Genomic DNA, 19,757 nt, shown 5'->3' with positions numbered 1-19,757 from the left:
TGATCAATACTCACACACGGACGCCCTTTGTGGCCCCCGGGCTCTTCAGCAGGTTTAATAGGCCCAGTGAAGCAAAACTTTCATTGGGGCACTGCTGCGTGGACTTGCGATGCTTCTTATGCTCGGGTCTTGCAGCGCATCCGTTCCCGGCACCCCCAAGCCCGCTACACAGGGGGGGGGGGGGGGGGGGGGGGTGCACCGACTTCGACCCGTTTATCATGTAGCGTAGTGCCCTCCTACCTCCAGCAAGTGTCACTGTATCCCAGTAGCCGCGTCTTAGACTCCCACACCTCCGTCAGGTCGCCGCGCCAGGATCCAATATGGCGTCTCCAGGCATCGCGGTCTCCCGAGCCGCGCGTCTCCGACCAGTCCTTTCCTCACTGGCGGCTCCAGCTGCACCTCTGCCACGCGTGCCAGGTAGGTCTTTTGTCGCCTGTAGGAGAGTAGGGTCTGCAATCCTATGATCACCCAGATTTTTGCTTTTTGCTGCACTGGTTTACGACTTTCCCTGGCTGTGGGCCTGCTAATCAGACCCACAGCCTAGCTGTTCTCTCTATCCAAATTGTACTCAGGTACTGAATTGGCACTGGGCCCTCTCCAAGTCCCTGTACCCAGGGCTGAGGTGTACCCAGAAGTCTCCCAGGGGCTGAAGCATGTATTATGCCACCCCTGGGCTGACTAACTAAACTGACACAACTGGCTGCACGACAGCTGGGGCAAGGTGGTGTACTCACCCTTTGCTTTAGATATAGTATACCTATATCTAACCCTAAAATGGACACACAGATCTCCTATCAGTCACTCCTATGGCAGGCCTTAACAATCCTGAAGGCAGAGTGCTTGGAATCGTGTGAGATGGTGCTCTGGCATGAGCTGAGCCTGTCTGCGGCTTTCGGGATCCATCCCTTAGCCGTTTCCATGATATCGCATACCATATACTCTTAAGTGCATTATAATCCTCGCGGTTATATGCCAACTCTGGTATCGCTTTATCAAAACATGTCGAGTAAGGTGTCATACGAATTGGAATACTAACCCCTCGCCAATTCTGGCGACGGGGTTAGCATTCCACCCTTCTAGAGGGACACGACATGTATGTAACCCCTAACCCCGGTTAAAGTCAAACAGAGCCTCAGCTCCACAAAATGGATGCTGCCACCGAGACACAAGTCTGCCCTCCTGCTGCTGGGAGTCCTCCCAGAGCAGGAGATAAGGACAAAGGGTTTCCTGCCAGGGGCGGTGCCAGCACCGTCCCAGACAGGGTTTTGTGTATTGTAGGTAGGCAGGGCTTTAGAGGAAGGTGACTGCACGTGGCACCCCGGTGCTCACTGTGCATAGGCTGGCTGGAACCAGTTCCAGGGTCACTCCAGACCCTGTGCTGGGGAAAAGCCCGCCAAGGAAGTGGGTGTAACCACCCCCCTCCTAGTCCCACCCATAGGGCAGGACTTAGTCGCGTGCCAGCCCCTTTTTACAGGATAAAGGTAGGAACTGGCCCCCTTCCAAATCAGATCATCTTTGAATCCTGAAACTACTTTCCACGAAAGGAACTCAAGACTTCTTCCTAAGATTTCTCCCTTGTGACTAAGGAGTAGTCACCCTGCATCCGCAGGCACCATCTAAGAACACTGCGGTCTGCTGCAAGTCCTTCCTCCGGAATCCGACTGCCCAGCTCGACGAGAACCGGCTTCCCTGGCACCTCTGACCTCTACCCACCTCTACAGCCCAGCTGAGAACCGTGGGTGCGACGAGACCTCGAGGGACCGGCCATCTGCAAGACTGCACGACTTCTTTCCAGCAAGCCCGCCGAGTGAATTCCTGGTGAGTGCTTTGGGGTCCGAGAAGCCCCGACCCTGAGCAGCTCCAGCACCGAAGTGCAGCTCCCCAGCATCTCCACGATCTGCGTGGGGCCCTTCTGCTTTTGGCTGCTCACCGCGTTGTTTGGCTACTAGCCCGCTGGCTTGTGGCCTTCCCGACGACGCCCGACGACATTTCTGCTGCTGGTCTGGTTGCTCCAGGCTGGCCCTTGCTCCCTTCCAAAAGAGGAGCACCCCGGACCCTCCTGGTCCACTCAAGACGCCATTTTGAGTCCACCGCGTGGGCTTGAATTAGCCAAGGCTTGTTGCCCAATCCTGGGTAACTTCGACGCCGACAGCTTCAGCCATCGTGGGACAGCTCGCCATTCCATCCTGGTCGCCGACAACGCCTCCTGGTCCGTGAGATCTGCAGAGCCAGCGTCGCCCACTCACCTAGTCGAGGTGACTTCGCCCGGTGCCATCCTGGTGCCCACTTAATCACTGGCTAGTGATTCAAGAACTTGGTCCCCTCTGCTTTCAGGTTTCTTCTTCCTTGATCCAGGCATGGATCCATCGAACTTTTCTTCACTGGTCGCCTGCCAGCAACTTCCTTCTTCCAGGCTCCTGGTCCGGCAACGAGATCCCCGACGTCTTTTCAGACCTATGCAGCTGCAGCCCCTGGGCTAGGTAACTTCGGCACTTCGGTGTCCCAGCATAGCCTCACTATCCTAGGGTCAGGATCCACTATCGTTTTCTTCCTACCAGGTCGGGTTCGCCCGTGAACACTAACTTTGCCTTTACTAGCCTCCATAGACTTTGTCCCGCATCCCGCGTGAGAGTGCACACTCTGCACCCGAGTCCCCTAGGTCTCCTAGAAGTAATCTAACGATTCCCTAGTTAAGTCCTAGCGATTCCAAAGCCTATTAGTACTGTACTTACCTGCTAGTAATTTCGCATTCCACTTTTAGAGTATATGGTTTTTCGTGCCCCTCGGGCATTTGTGTATAACGTGCTAACTTAAGTATTTTCGTAAGAGTTTTGTTGTGTGCCTAGCACCCTGTCCTCATAAAGAGTACAGGGTTGTTGTGATTCTAATAAATACATTGTTTATTTTCATAACACTTGTGTGGTGTCCTTTCACTGGGTGTTCAAGGGGTAATGTGATGGTAAAACAGCTGGCTTAACACGCCCTCTAGAGTCTTAGCCTTAGACTGCTCGTATCCATGCTACTAGGATAGCTGGTCTATAAGGTTGACTTACAACCAATCATCAATAAGGGTTGTTTGGACTGATATATAGTGATCACTAGAATAGTGAGCACTGCACATCAGGCCAACTTCCCACATTGGTGAGCAGCGGTTGGGATTTGAGCTTGCTGTTGTTTTACCACATGCCCTAAGAATATCTTGTGAAAGATCACATAAGTACTAAAGGTACATATAACTTAGCTTAGAATACTCTGAGTTCTACTGAACCAGCTGTTGTAGCTCCTAGGGCCTAGCACACCCTAAACTACAACTCTAGCAAGGGATCAGTAGGCAAACATATAGTGTAGGTAAGTGCACCACTTACACCTCACTAGAAAAGCATGTCTACCCAGGGAGATTCTACTGAGACTCCCCTGGTCAGTGTTGACCCTCCACAGGTCACTTCAAGATATGCAGCTCTCAGTTTCCAGGAGATGAGACAGATCTGTGTCTCCAGGAAACTGAAGCAGGGGTCTAACCCCACCATTCCCTTTCTGATAGGTCTCTTAGAGACATATGATGCCAGAAAGCTTTCTCAGTTACATGAGAACATGCCAGCCTTAGAGGGAACCTCTGGGGATCCAGACCTCCCCAACACTGCTACTGCAGTTGAGGAGGAGGAGGATCAGGAGGAACTCTCTGGGGATGAGGTAGACAAAGGTCTTGAGGTAGTCAGAAGGCTAACCAGGACAAACTTAGACTTACTTGGGCTAGGATCTGGGGGACCCCCAGTACTAACCCGAAGTGGGCCTAACCTTGGAGTTAGGAGAGATAGATCTCTTTCTAGGGACTCGAATAGATCTCTGCACTCTAATGCCTCTTCTCAGGGGAGAAGGAATCCTCCACAGAGGAGATGTACTTCCCCTCAGAGAAAAGAGCATGAAGCTAGAATGAGACAAGCTGAACTGAGGATTGAAAGGGAAGAACTTGCCCTGGCCAAAGAGAAGCTTGCCTTTGCTAGAGAGCAGCAGATGAGTGGGCTAGCACCCACTGGTGGCAGCAATCTCCCAAGAGATAGAGAGAAGGGTTTAGATACTAAACACCTGACTAAGATAGTGCCCCCCTTTAAGCAAGGGGATGATATCCAGAAATGGATGGCTGCTCTGGAGAGGGCCTGCACTGTGCAGTGCATTCCCCAGAGTCAGTGGGCAGCTATACTGTGGCTCTCCTTTGATGGTAAAGGTAGAGATAAGCTCCTCACTACAAGAGTAGAGGATGCTAACAATTACCAGGTCCTGAAGAATACACTGGTTGATGGGTTTGGTTTAACCACTGAGCAGTACAGGTTGCTGTTCAGAGACACCCAGAAAACTCAGTCTCAGGACTGGTCTGACTTTGTGGATTGTGCCACTAAGGCTTTGGAGGGCTGGTTGCTGGGTAGCAAGGTTACAGATTACACAGGATTGTATAATCTAATGATGAGAGAACAAATTTTAAACAATTGTCAGAACCAGTTGTTGCACCAGCACCTTGTTGATTCAGATCTGACCTCTCCCCAAGAATTGGGAAAGAAGGCAGACAAATGGGTCAGGACAAGGATCAAGCAGAACCAGAACCAGAACCAGGGTGGTCAGAAGAAAGCAGACCAGAAGGGTAATGTTAAGAATGAGCAAAATGACCAGAAGTCTTCACCAGGTCCCCAACAAACCAAAGAGGGTGGGGGTCAGGCTTCCCAGAAGAAGAAGACTCAAGAAGGCCAGTCAAAAAGGTGGTGCCAGTACTGTAAAAGTAAATCTCACTGGTTTAGTGAGTGCACCAAAAGAGGAGGACAAACTCCTGCCACTACAGCCCCTAAGGCAGCTGCACCCCCTAGTACAGTCAGTAGTGGTAGTGTACCTCCCAAGGCATTAGTTGGGTTAACCTTGGGTACTGAGGGGTCTGACAACTTATTTGGCACACTCACTCAGGCTGTCCTTGTCTGTACAGGGGATATGGATATGTCCCCTGAGATAAGTCCCAATACTTTGGGCAAATACAGGCAGACACCTTTGATAAATGGCAAAATGGCTCAGGCCTATAGGGACACTTGTGCCAGTGTCACCATGGTGACACCTAACTTTGTGGACCCTGGACAGATCATGCCAGGTACTGATTTCCTGGTGACCAATGCCAGCAATGTCACTACTAGTCATAGTGTGGCAATTGTGGCTTTCTCCTGGGGTGGAGTGAAGGGACAAAAGAAAGTTGTAGTCAGTTCAGACCTCCCAGTTGATTGTTTGTTGGGCAATGATTTGGAGTCATCACAATGGTCAGAAGTGGAGCAGAGGACTCACATGGAAATGTTAGGCTTGCCAGCACATGTGCTTGCTGTGACTAGGTCACAGGCCAGAAAATGCCCCACTGAACAGGTGCTGGATCCTGAAATGATGGACCAGACACCTTCCAAGAAGAAGAGCAGTAAGGGTAAGGCTTTGCCTTCCCCCTTGCCCCAGGTTGAGGATCAAGTCTCTGAGGAGGCTGATCTGGAAGAGCTGAGGGAAACTGAGCCTAAAGAGCTTGAACTTGATCAAGTTGAGTTTCTGGGCTCAGGGGGACCCTCCAGAGCAGACCTGGGGAAGGAACAGTTGAGCTGCCCTTCCCTTGAACCCCTCAGACAGCAGGCTGCTGCTGAGGCTGCAGGGAATGCCACAGGTGCCCACAGGGTATACTGGGAAGATGGACTCCTGTACTCTGAGTCAAGAGACCCCAAGCCTGGTGCAACCAGGAGGCTGGTCATCCCCTTGTCTCTGAGAGGTTTCCTTCTCACCTTGGCCCATGAAATTCCCCTTGCAGGTCACTTAGGTCAGACAAAGACTTGGGACAGGCTTGTCTCACACTTTCACTGGCCCCATATGAATGAGAATACCAAGGAGTTTTGTCGCTCCTGTGTCACTTGCCAAGCCAGTGGTAAGTCAGGTGGCACAACAAAGGCCCCCCTCATACCACTACCTGTGGTGGGGGTTCCCTTTGAAAGAGTGGGGATTGACATTGTTGGTCCAATGGAACCCCAGACAGCATCAGGGCACAAGTTTATACTGGTGGTAGTGGATCATGCCACCAGGTATCCTGAAGCTATTCCCCTTAGGACCACTACAGCCCCTGTAGTGGCAAGAGCCCTAGTTGGAGTGTTCTCCAGAGTGGGTTTCCCTAAGGAGGTCGTTTCTGACAGAGGTACAAACTTCATGTCAGGATATCTGACTGCAATGTGGAAGGAGTGTGGTGTGAACTACAAGTTCACCACACCCTACCACCCACAATGCAATGGGCTTGTTGAGAGATTCAACAGGACCCTGAAAGGGATGATTCATGGACTACCTGAAACTCTTAGGAGAAGATGGGATGTCCTGATCCCCTGCCTCTTGTTTGCTTACAGAGAGGTCCCACAGAAGGGGGTTGGCTACAGCCCTTTTGAGCTTCTGTATGGGCATCCTGTAAGAGGACCCCTGTGTTTGGTGAAGGAAGGATGGGAGAGACCTCTCAAAAAGCCTGCAACCAACATAGTGGACTATGTACTTGGTCTCCGCTCCAGGATGGCTGAGTATATGGAAAAGGCATCCAAAAACCTTGAGGCTAGCCAAGAACTTCAAAAAGCTTGGCATGACCAAAAGGCTGTTCTGACTGTGTACCAGCCAGGACAGAAGGTGTGGGTGCTGGAGCCAGTGGCCCCAGCAGCTCTGAAAGACAAATGGTCTGGGCCCCACACCATCATTGAGCAAAAGGGAGAGGTTACCTACTTGGTGGACCTTGGAACTCCCAGGAGCCCTCTCAGAGTGCTCCATGTTAACAGGCTCAAGGCATATGTTGACAGGAAGGACATGAGCTTGCTCATGGCCACAGATGAGGGACAGGATGAAGAGAGTGACCCTCTCCCAGACCTGCTCACTCAGAATCCTGATGATGGATCAGTTGATGGTGTTGTCTTTTGTGGCAGCCTCACTGAACATCAGCAACAGGATTGCAGGCAAGTCTTGCAATCCTTCAGACATATGTTCTCTCTGACACCCAGCCAAACTGATTGGTGTACCCATGATGTTGACACTGGAGACAGTCTGCCTGTCAAGAGTAAAATCTACAGACAGCCTGATCATGTTAGAGACTGCATCAAAACTGAAGTGCAGAAAATGTTGGAGCTGGGAGTCATTGAGCCCTCAGATAGCCCTTGGGCTAGCCCAGTAGTTCTAGTGCCAAAGCCTCACACCCAGGGTGGTAAGAGAGAGATGAGGTTTTGCGTAGACTACAGAGGCCTCAATGCAGTCACTAAGACTGATGCCCACCCAATACCAAGAGCAGATGAACTTATAGATAAATTGGCTTCTGCCAACTTCTTAAGTACATTTGATTTGACAGCTGGGTATTGGCAAATCAGGTTAGCTGAGGAGGCCAAACCCAAGACAGCATTTTCTACCCCTGGAGGGCATTATCAATTTGTGGTAATGCCCTTTGGACTGAAAAATGCACCTGCCACCTTCCAAAGGTTGGTGAATCAAGTCCTCACTGGGCTGGATGACTTCTGTGCAGCTTATCTTGATGATATTGCTGTCTTTAGCTCCACCTGGGAGGATCACCTGGTCCACCTGAGGAAAGTGTTAGAGGCCCTGCAAAAGGCAGGCCTCACTATCAAGGCCACAAAGTGCCAGATAGGGCAGACACAGGTTGTATACCTGGGCCACCTTGTGGGTGGAGGCCAGGTTCAGCCACTGGAGAGTAAGATACAGGCCATCAAGGACTGGACTCCTCCAATCACCCAGACTCAGGTTCGAGCTTTCTTGGGCCTGACTGGGTACTATAGGAAGTTTGTCAGAAATTATGGGTCCATAGTGACCCCTCTTAATGACCTGACAAGCAAAAAGATGCCAAAGAAAGTTCAGTGGACAGCAAGCTGTCAGAAAGCATTCAATGACCTAAAGCAGGCCATGTGCACAGCACCTATCCTAAAGAGTCCAGATTACTCCAAGCCATTCATTGTCCAAACAGATGCTTCTGAGTTGGGTGTGGGGGCTGTTCTGTCTCAACTGAATTTTGATGGTAATGATCAGCCTATTGCTTTCATTAGTAGGAGGTTGACACCCAGAGAGAAAAATTGGTCAGCTATTGAGAGGGAGGCCTTTGCTGTGGTCTGGGCCCTGAAGAAGCTGAGGGCCTACTTGTTTGGCACTCACTTCACCATTCAGACAGACCATAAGCCCCTCTTATGGCTAAATCAGATGAAGGGTGAAAACCCCAAACTGCTTAGGTGGTCCATTTCCCTACAGGGGATGGATTTTACAGTGGAGCATAGACCTGGTACTGATCACAGCAATGCTGATGGGCTCTCCAGGTATTTCCACTTAGAGCAAGAAGACTCACCTGGTCAAGGTTAGTTTATTGTCCCAAAGTTTGGGGGGGGGTCATGTAGGAGAGTAGGGTCTGCAATCCTATGATCACCCAGATTTTTGCTTTTTGCTGCACTGGTTTACGACTTTCCCTGGCTGTGGGCCTGCTAATCAGACCCACAGCCTAGCTGTTCTCTCTATCCAAATTGTACTCAGGTACTGAATTGGCACTGGGCCCTCTCCAAGTCCCTGTATCCAGGGCTGAGGTGTACCCAGAAGTCTCCCAGGGGCTGAAGCATGTATTATGCCACCCCTGGGCTGACTAACTAAACTGACACAACTGGCTGCACGACAGCTGGGGCAAGGTGGTGTACTCACCCTTTGCTTTAGATATAGTATACCTATATCTAACCCTAAAATGGACACACAGATCTCCTATCAGTCACTCCTATGGCAGGCCTTAACAATCCTGAAGGCAGAGTGCTTGGAATCGTGTGAGATGGTGCTCTGGCATGAGCTGAGCCTGTCTGCGGCTTTCGGGATCCATCCCTTAGCCGTTTCCATGATATCGCATACCATATACTCTTAAGTGCATTATAATCCTCGCGGTTATATGCCAACTCTGGTATCGCTTTATCAAAACATGTCGAGTAAGGTGTCATACGAATTGGAATACTAACCCCTCGCCAATTCTGGCGACGGGGTTAGCATTCCACCCTTCTAGAGGGACACGACATGTATGTAACCCCTAACCCCGGTTAAAGTCAAACAGAGCCTCAGCTCCACAAAATGGATGCTGCCACCGAGACACAAGTCTGCCCTCCTGCTGCTGGGAGTCCTCCCAGAGCAGGAGATAAGGACAAAGGGTTTCCTGCCAGGGGCGGTGCCAGCACCGTCCCAGACAGGGTTTTGTGTATTGTAGGTAGGCAGGGCTTTAGAGGAAGGTGACTGCACGTGGCACCCCGGTGCTCACTGTGCATAGGCTGGCTGGAACCAGTTCCAGGGTCACTCCAGACCCTGTGCTGGGGAAAAGCCCGCCAAGGAAGTGGGTGTAACCACCCCCCTCCTAGTCCCACCCATAGGGCAGGACTTAGTCGCGTGCCAGCCCCTTTTTACAGGATAAAGGTAGGAACTGGCCCCCTTCCAAATCAGATCATCTTTGAATCCTGAAACTACTTTCCACGAAAGGAACTCAAGACTTCTTCCTAAGATTTCTCCCTTGTGACTAAGGAGTAGTCACCCTGCATCCGCAGGCACCATCTAAGAACACTGCGGTCTGCTGCAAGTCCTTCCTCCGGAATCCGACTGCCCAGCTCGACGAGAACCGGCTTCCCTGGTACCTCTGACCTCTACCCACCTCTACAGCCCAGCTGAGAACCGTGGGTGCGACGAGACCTCGAGGGACCGGCCATCTGCAAGACTGCACGACTTCTTTCCAGCAAGCCCGCCGAGTGAATTCCTGGTGAGTGCTTTGGGGTCCGAGAAGCCCCGACCCTGAGCAGCTCCAGCACCGAAGTGCAGCTCCCCAGCATCTCCACGATCTGCGTGGGGCCCTTCTGCTTTTGGCTGCTCACCGCGTTGTTTGGCTACTAGCCCGCTGGCTTGTGGCCTTCCCGACGACGCCCGACGACATTTCTGCTGCTGGTCTGGTTGCTCCAGGCTGGCCCTTGCTCCCTTCCAAAAGAGGAGCACCCCGGACCCTCCTGGTCCACTCAAGACGCCATTTTGAGTTCACCGCGTGGGCTTGAATTAGCCAAGGCTTGTTGCCCAATCCTGGGTAACTTCGACGCCGACAGCTTCAGCCATCGTGGGACAGCTCGCCTCTCCATCCTGGTCGCCGACAACGCCTCCTGGTCCGTGAGATCTGCAGAGCCAGCGTCGCCCACTCACCTAGTCGAGGTGACTTCGCCCGGTGCCATCCTGGTGCCCACTTAATCACTGGCTAGTGATTCAAGAACTTGGTCCCCTCTGCTTTCAGGTTTCTTCTTCCTTGATCCAGGCTTGGATCCATCGAACTTTTCTTCACTGGTCGCCTGCCAGCAACTTCCTTCTTCCAGGCTCCTGGTCCGGCAACGAGATCCCCGACGTCTTTTCAGACCTATGCAGCTGCAGCCCCTGGGCTAGGTAACTTCGGCACTTCGGTGTCCCAGCATAGCCTCACTATCCTAGGGTCAGGATCCACTATCGTTTTCTTCCTACCAGGTCGGGTTCGCCCGTGAACACTAACTTTGCCTTTACTAGCCTCCATAGACTTTGTCCCGCATCCCGCGTGAGAGTGCACACTCTGCACCCGAGTCCCCTAGGTCTCCTAGAAGTAATCTAACGATTCCCTAGTTAAGTCCTAGCGATTCCAAAGCCTATTAGTACTGTACTTACCTGCTAGTAATTTCGCATTCCACTTTTAGAGTATATGGTTTTTCGTGCCCCTCGGGCATTTGTGTATAACGTGCTAACTTAAGTATTTTCGTAAGAGTTTTGTTGTGTGCCTAGCACCCTGTCCTCATAAAGAGTACAGGGTTGTTGTGATTCTAATAAATACATTGTTTATTTTCATAACACTTGTGTGGTGTCCTTTCACTGGGTGTTCAAGGGGTAATGTGATGGTAAAACAGCTGGCTTAACACGCCCTCTAGAGTCTTAGCCTTAGACTGCTCGTATCCATGCTACTAGGATAGCTGGTCTATAAGGTTGACTTACAACCAATCATCAATAAGGGTTGTTTGGACTGATATATAGTGATCACTAGAATAGTGAGCACTGCACATCAGGCCAACTTCTCACATCGCCTCACCGGGGCCCCCGCAGCCCGACAGAGTCCCAACGGGCCCCGCTGCACCACGGCAAGGCGGCCTACCCGACCCCGGGCTGTAGTGCGCCAGTACGCTGGGTCAGACTCCCTCCGGTCGCGGCTCCGGCAGCAGGGATGGTCCGGCGGTAACAGTTCTGGGTGCAGCGGACGTAGAGCGGTGATCCTCGGCAGCAGCACTGGATACGTTGCAATCACCGGGTTGTCAGCTATCTCGGGCGCTAGCAGCGGGCTTCCAATTTCACAGCTTTGACAGGATTATTACAGGATTACCGCTGTGGCCGGTGGAGCTCGCTCAGAAGGCAGCCATCTCGCAGCCTAGCTAGCCACGCCCCTCATTTCTCTGCAAATATGCTTCCAACTTCAGGATCTGGCTCGTGCTCGTGGTAGTTCAGCATGCACGATCAGACTTACTAGTGTGTGCCACCATGGCTAAGTGACTCGCTTTAACTTGTACTTGTCCCCATCAGCATTCATTTAATTCACCACTGCCAGAGACACATTTAGAATCATTGAAGCTTCACTGTATGATAGCCTTTATAATCCCCCTATGTACCGCCATGACACGTGGAGTTTCCCAGCAGCCACTGCAGTGGGCTATGTTACTCAGACCCATCAGACAAAACCTGTTGCCTTCGGACAGTACTTCTCCTGGCTTACGGGATGATGGGCTTTTGTAAATTCCAGATTCTGTGCACCTCTGTAATGCAAATTAGGCTTCTGTGGATGATGCCATTTCCAATACGAGTTTCCTGCTCACTTCAGCACAACTATGTCCCAGGATCATCTCATGGCTCAAAGAAGGTGACCACAACAAAGCTTCAAAATGATGCGGCTCCTATACAGCTCAGTTAACACAGCATCATTACGTTATTTTAAAATAACTCCTACTTCCCTCATTATCTTGCTTCCAGATGATAAAATGCGTAGATCCTTAGTTAGTTTGTCCTTGTACATTAACAATTGAAATTAAAAAAGTTCTTAACACCATTTGCATTGACTGACATATTCTTATTCAACTTACCAAAATCTCATGAAGTAACTGGAAAGTGTTTTTCAACTCATGAGGTAGTGCAGTTTCCAACTGATTCTGAAAATAAAAAATAAAAAAAAAATATATATATATATCAGACAATACTTATTTGAGGCAAATAGAAATATTGTGCAAATACTCTATGCAAGAAGCAACAGACAAGTACTTACCTTCGGTAACTTTCTTAGTGTGGAGACGAGTTGAGCGGGTGGCAGAGGCTGACTATCTGCTGTGCGCTGTGTACTGATTTCACTGCGAGCGCTGAGTTGAAGAGCGTTTTAATGTTTAGCGTGTATTCTGCTAATTTTAAAATCACAGTGTATCTTGTTCATGGTTTAAAAAAACGAAGTGCACCTTATTTCCGGGCTGACTAGAAAGCTTGGGAGTTACTCACCTATTCCACTCCCGCCCCGGTCCGCCGCGTCCATTGTGGGCGTTTGATGCGAAGGGTGAGGAGGAGCCCAGCACTTCCGGGCTGACAGGTCAGCGCTCTAGCGGCGCTGTGTATGTTTAATGATAAAAGGTGAGGAGAAACGCAGTCGCGGGGTGGAGACGAGTTGAGCCGGTGGCAGAGGCTGACTATCTGCTGTGCGCTGTGTACTATAAGATTTCACTGCGAGCGCTGAGTTGAAGAGCGTTTTTATTGTTTAGTGTGTATTCTGCTAATTTTAAAATCACAGTGTATCTTGTTCATGGTTTAAAAAAACTAAGTGCACCTTATTTCCGGGCTGACTAGAAAGCTTGGGAGTTACTCACCTATTCCACTTCCGCCCCGGTCCGCCGCGTCCATTGTGGGCGTTTGATGCGGAGGGTGAGGAGGAGCCCAGCACTTCCGGGCTCAGGGCTGACAGGTCAGCGCTCTAGCGGCTCCTCCCCCCTCTTTAAATGTGTATGGGACAGCGATCGCGCAGCGGACGCGTGCAGCAGGCACGCCGGAGGCGCGCAGAAGTCGAGCCAAAGTCCAGCCCGTCTGCGCCTGTCCGCGGCCGGTCGGGGCCCGGGCCTATGCTCACTGGTCGCTCCGGGTCTGCCCGCATATACTATGATAGACAGGTTTTGCTGGACCTTTGCCCTATAACCAAGGCTCCCTGTTGGCACACTATGGAGGTAACCACATCCTGTAACTGCACCAGGTGCGCTTTCAAGTACTTAAGAGTACCGACTAGTGAAGCAAATAAAGAGAGGGTACAGGCCGGACTACTCAACTGTCGCTCCCTTAGCAAACACTGCAATCAGATACGGGACCTTCTGGAGGATGAGAGACTGGATGTACTCTTCCTAACGGAGACGTGGCTAGGAGATCACTCTGACCCTGAGGTCATAGAAGCCATGCCGCCAGGATATTCACTCTCAAGACTAGACAGGAAAGAGGGGAGGGGAGGGGCGGAGGGATTGCAATCGCTACTAAGGCCCCACTTGAATGTAGTCTCTTACACTTGCAGATAGACAACTCTGAGGCAGGTCTATTTACAATTAAATTTGGACCTCAACTGACGATATCAGGAATCCTTCTCTATAGACCCCCTGGCAGGCTTTATGATTTTAAAACTAGTCTAGTAGAAGCGGCTGCCCATCTAGCTATAAGGAAGAGTAGAACCCTGGTGTTAGGAGTTATGAATGTCCATTTAGAAGACGAACTAGATAAAGAAGCAGTGGATATCAAGCTTGAACTTCAATCGCTACAACTAGACTTAAAAAACAGTGCCCCTACTCATAAACACGGCCATTTACTGGACCCGGTGTTTGGAAGTTGGAACAGAGTGAAGACACAGGCGCCTTTACCGGTACCTTGGTCGGATCATTTTCTTATTCCGTTCCACATCCTTATGCCAGCATCTGAGACAATCAAGGAGAACAACAGTTGTTATCCGCGTCGGAAATGGAAAAATTTCGCACAACACACATTTAATAATCTACTCGAGTCAGGAGGTCCACCTGGGGGTGAGGACTGTGAAAGCGCTAACAGTGAATTAGTGAATCACATTCTATATGCTTTAGACGTGACAGCCCCGATGTGTAGATCTAAGAGAGAGAATAGAAAGAAAAAATCCGCCCCATGGTTTACTCCGGGGCTACAAGCCGCGAAAACCAACTGCAAAAAATTAGAGCGTAATTGGCGCGTAGCCTTCTGTCCGCTTATTAAAACCAGATACAAACTAGCCCAGAGAGAATAATACTCCAAATTACGCACAACTAAGGCCATGCACTACAAAAATCGAATTGGGGAGGCGGAAAATTCCTCTAAGGAGCTTTTTAAAATCTATAAGGAAATTTCTGTGGTCACCAATGACAATGCTCCACAGAACGACTCTGTCGAAGCTTGTAACATTATAGCCAACTACTTTTCAGGAAAGATTAATGACATCTATGCGTCTTTCTCTGGCAATGTGGAACCGCTATGTAATTTTGTAGAAACTACTGATGTTAGCTCAGTGGAGGCTGTCTCCAGTGCTTTATGGTACCCCCCCGGAGTCACTCAGAAGCATATGTAAGAGCATCAAATCTGGCTCCCCGCTGGATCCAGCTCTGCCTAAAGTATTGGGAGAGAGCCTTACGGTACTGGAGCCGTATATTAGACATGTACTCCAGGTCTCCTTTACTTCTGCCAGACTTCCGGAAGACTGGAAAAAAGCAATCGTTCTTCCCATCAAAAAGAAACCGAATGTCAGCCATGAAACCCTTGAAAATCTCAGACCAATTTCTTTGCTACCATACCTGGCCAAGGTGGCAGAGAAAGTGGTCAATAGTCAACTTATGTCTCATTTAGAGAAAAACAACATTCTTCACTCCTCTCAGTCGGGCTTTAGGCCTAATTTCTCTACGGAGACGGCCCTCCTGAGAGCGACTGAGACCTTGAGACAAGGGGCAGATGCCGGACATACCATGGTTTTGATCATGCTAGACCTTAGTGCGGCGTTTGACACTGTAGCTCACTCCATCTTGCTACAGTGTCTAAACAAAGCTGGTGTCACTCAGCATGCTCTGGGCTGGTTGAAGGCGTTTCTTACAGATCGCAGCTTTCAGGTCCAGAGGGGCTCCTGCACCTCTGAGAGGATAGCCTTAGAGCAAGGGGTGCCTCAGGGCTCTGCCCTGAGCCCCACTTTATTTAACTTGTATATGGCTCCCCTAGCGGAGGTGGTGCAGTCGTATGGCGTACAATTAGTTTCGTACGCCGACGATACACAACTATTGATCTCCCTCTCCCAATCCCCGATAAGTGCTGCAGCTAATTTTAAAGCATGCTTACAGGATCTAGCAAGATGGATGAATGTACACTGCTTGAAGCTCAACGGCTCCAAGACGGAGGTGCTGGTAATCGGAGGCAATGATTCGAGCTGGACGGCCGACTGGTGGCCTACCTGTTTAGGTCCCGCACCTACCCCATGCAAAGAGGCAAAAAATCTGGGCATATGGATTGATCCCAAACTATCCTATGAGGGTCATATTCATAGAGTAGTGGGTAAAAGCTTTGGGGTGCTAAAAACTTTAAACCGCACCCTGGATCTATTGCCGTTGGAGGCTAGACGGACAATGACTCAAGCCTTGGTAACCTCCCGGATAGACTATGGGAATGTGTTATTCCTAGGTTCCACGGAAAAAAACTTGGGACGTCTGCAAGTATTACAAAATACGGCAGCACGTCTGGTTCTAAAACTTCCCAAAAGAGCTGCATCAAAACCTGCTCTTGCTGCCTTACACTGGCTCCCCATTAAGAAGCGAATTTTGCTTAAAGCTCTCCTGATGTGCCACAGGATTATATGGCACAGGGCCCCCCAGTATCTCTATGACCTTGTCCACATCTATGAGCCAAACAGAGCACTTCGCTCTAAAGGTACTGGCTTACTGAGGACCCCCCGTGTTAATAAGGCTAGATTAGGAGGGAGATCCTTCAGAATGCTTGCAGCCACTAACTGGAATCGTCTTCCTGTGGACCTTAGGCTAGAAAAAACGGAAGTTAAGTTTAGAAAACTCCTAAAAACTCACTTGTATAAACTATAGAGAGCCCTTCTTTCACTGCACTCTCTCTTCTCCACAGCGCGGGGATACGCCGGGACGGCGTCACCATGCGCTTCATAAACCCTTTATTATTATTATTATTATTATTATTATACTCAATCTACCCGCATATTCCTCAACTTTAGAATATCCCCAGGTGCAAAACCAGATCTGGAGAGCTTCAATATCAGTTCTTCCATGAACCACTAGGTGAATATTTGTATCTGTGCTGCTTCGGAAGAGACTGAGAGGAACAAAATGAGAGCAACATTGGTGTGTACTCTTGACAGCTTCTTGTTTCTTTCCCTTTTCACACCCTTGGAAGTGCAGAGTAGAACAATTCTTGCTGCCAGTGTGCCAAAATTTATGCCAGTGAAGCAGCCTTGACCCAGGTGGAATAGCTTCTCAGGCCAGAGCGTAGCAAATCTTAAAGCAGAGTATTATCCATCACGACAGAGTCCAGTTTTGCACCTTTCTACCCTTCTTAGTACCCGAGAAGTGGACAAATAACTCCTCATTTTCCAGACAACCTTTCATCCAGTTATTGTAAAAGCTTAATGTCCTCTTTTCAATTAGGGCGATGGAACAAAGTGACTGACTGGACAACAAGGAAGGGCAGTATGACGTTAAGGAGGAAAGCTCCCCGGATATTTGACACCGTTTACGGAGAGCAGGTAGTGAAGGGTAGTCAGCAGCAGCTCACTCACATGGCATGCCGATGTGATGATGATAAAGAAAACTGTTTCAGTGTCAAGAATCTTAAGGAACAAATGTGCATAGGTTCAAAGGACGTGCACGGAAGGAATGTCAAGGTCCCACTGAGACATCAATTGTTTTGGGAAGCGTGTGTAGTCAAACCTTTAATGAAATGCATAAAAACTGGTGACTTAAACAAGGACGGTTGGACAGCTAAATACAGAAACTAGGAAAGGGTCAATAAGTAATCTTTCACTGTGAAGAGTGAAAGGCCTTCATTGGTTAAGGAGAGGACAAACTAAAGCAGAAAGATTAGATTTGTAAAGGGATGATATCTAGGGCACTAGCACCATACGAGGCATCAGTCAAGGAAACTCGGCTCTGTCCGCAAACATACGCATTTAACCATCTCCATGCACGAAGGTGTAAGTTGTGAATCTTTGGATGCAGGAACCTACGATGCTGCTGGAACAGGATGTCCTCCCAAAGACTGATAGAAAGGCACATGCTCTGGTTCAGAAGCTATGGGTTCCATACTCTCTTACCCCAATCTGGGGCAATCAATATGACTTGGACCCAGTCTTTCCTTATCTTCTTTAGTACCAGAGGTAGGTGAGGCATCAATGGGAATTTTTACATGAGTCCCTCTCTCTTTGCGTGATCGATACATTGGTGAATATATCCGTCCACGGGATACCCTAGTGTAAGAAGATGCCCTGCACCACCTCATGATGGAGATGCCACTCATTACTATGCTATGACCACAGCTGTCCTTTCCATCTTTCGTGTGGTGTCACTATGTACTACGCACACAACATAATTATTATAGAACGGTCCTTGTATCTCCTTTAACATTTGATGGTCATGTGCTGTTCTCCCTTGACCAGAATAATTGAGGAAGTGCATTTACCCTACGTTTGCTGCGTCTGTGGCGAGCAATGCCCATATGTGCTTGTAGTGTGCAGTGCAAATTGTTATCACAGGGGTATATCGCCAGACTATCGCCAGACTTGACTTGCAGATCCAAGAATAATGTATACCACTCAGATGTGGCAGATCGCCTCTTTGTCTACTGATAAATAAGCATCATTACACTTATTTCGGCTAACACTACATTAAGTAACTCTCATAGCCAATGCGCCCTAGATGGGGGAGATTTTTGGGGAGTCTGCAGCCTTCAGTGCATTGCTATTGCTCGCCTTCCTAGAAGCAGGGCCAGGTCTATGAATTTCGAGGTGTGTCTGGACGACTTCAGTCTTGAGAACCGCCTCAGCAGGCACTGTGTTGAGCAGCAGTCTGCCAGTTATTTCAATGAGTACAGTGAGGATAGTGGACCAATAGGGGACAATGTGGTGGCAGTCCCACACCATATGGAAAAATCAGCACTTTCAGCACTGCATCTTGGGCATTCTAATGGGAGCCCTGGGTATATATTAGCTAAATGCTCTGGGGACAGGTATGTACAGTGTAAACAACTGAGTTGTGCATATTTAAGATGTGTTTTTTTTCTCACCGTTTAAGTATATTCCAATATTTGCCCCCCAATCCTTGTCCGATATAGCAGGCCCAAGTGCTTGTCCCCATTTCAGTTTTAAAGGTCCCAGTGAGACTAAGTAGGAGGAGGCTAGGGCACTGTGCATAAATGTCACTCCCTGTGTTGGATTCCGTGCATCAGGAATACGGTCAGAACATGTGTGTGGCAGTTCCAGTCCCACCCAAGCCCCATAGACCTCTGATCGCACCACGCACAGCTTTGAAGGTTAGGTACTGTCCTCTGTGTAAGCTAAAATCATCCACTAACTCTTCAAATGTAAGCAGTGTTCAGTCAGAGTAAATGCTACCCTGTGTGTTGATGCCTTTCAGGCTCCACATCTGTGTATTGTGGTGATCCACCATGTTCGATAATTTTGGAACAACCCACAGTGGGAGATCGGAGGAATACGGGGCCTCCACTCCCAATCTTTTGGTGTATGTATCAGTTTATTCTGGTCAGAGAGGTTTCAAGAGATTGCCCTCCTGTTACATCCGCACTAGATCCTGTTGTTCCATGTCAGTCGCTACCGCCAGCTATCTCATCATCCATACTAGTTGAGCAGCTATATAAAAGATTTCTGTATTCTGCACTCCCATTCCGCCACAGTCAAGTGCTAGGAGTTTACGCTGTGCCACTAATATCAGTTCTGAGAACAAGGAGTGCAGCTCAAAAGAATATCTTCGGTAAATGTAAAGGCAGTACCACAAAAAAAATGCAGCAGGCAGGTAAGAACTTCCATTTTAATGATGGCCACCTAGCCAAAAGTAGAGAGTGGCAGCCGGAGATAGAATGGAAGGGTACAACTCACCCCACATATTTAAAAGTGGCGGGTACCCAGCAGAGTGTACCCCCGAGATATAGAGGTCTGTCTGCCATCAATGGCTTCTTCAGGGGTGCACACAGGACTTCTCCCAATTCATTCTGAGTCCCAACACCTATCCAAATTCCGACAGCATTGGTACTAATAGTGATACTGATTGCTCGGGGTCGCTCAAAAATATGAATGCATTGTCTGCATACCATGCTGCCACGTGGTATTTGTTCCACAGTCAAGGCCCTTTGCTCATAGTAAACAGGCCAGTGTCTCCAGCGAAGGACAAAAAATAGGGGACAAGTAACATCCTTGTCTGGTGCCCCGTTGCAACTGGCACCTGGTTAAACCACGCCCGTACGAATCAAGGCCAGAGGTTGAGTATATAGTAGGCATATCCACTTCAAAAATCTAACCCAAACCACATCACTGTGTGAAACAAGTTACTACTTGTGTAACGATATATCTGTAAGAGACATTAGTTAGTATTAGATTCCTTACTTTAGAATATGCCCAGGCGTCAGACTGGATCCGGAAACTTTTGCGTAGC

General features: G+C 49.3%; 1 protein-coding gene across 4 annotated transcripts in view; it reads right to left on the bottom strand.

Annotated features, from left to right (window-relative positions):
- The window catches only part of USP24 (ubiquitin specific peptidase 24), a 2,099,319-nt gene that overhangs the window by 275,236 nt on the left and 1,804,326 nt on the right, over positions 1-19,757 (bottom strand). For all 4 annotated transcript variants that reach the window (XM_078670143.1, XM_078670156.1, XM_078670149.1 and 1 more), the window contains exon 61: positions 12,162-12,227. In XM_078670143.1, coding sequence (XP_078526269.1) covers positions 12,162-12,227 — 66 coding nt within the window. The remainder of the gene's footprint in view (positions 1-12,161; positions 12,228-19,757) is intronic.

The sequence above is a fragment of the Lissotriton helveticus genome, chromosome 1_2, assembly GCF_964261635.1.
Source record: "Lissotriton helveticus chromosome 1_2, aLisHel1.1, whole genome shotgun sequence".
In the NCBI taxonomy this organism is placed as follows: Eukaryota; Metazoa; Chordata; class Amphibia; order Caudata; family Salamandridae; genus Lissotriton; species Lissotriton helveticus.
The sequence above is the reverse complement of the archived record's forward strand: the minus strand, read 5'-3'. Positions and strand labels throughout refer to the sequence as shown.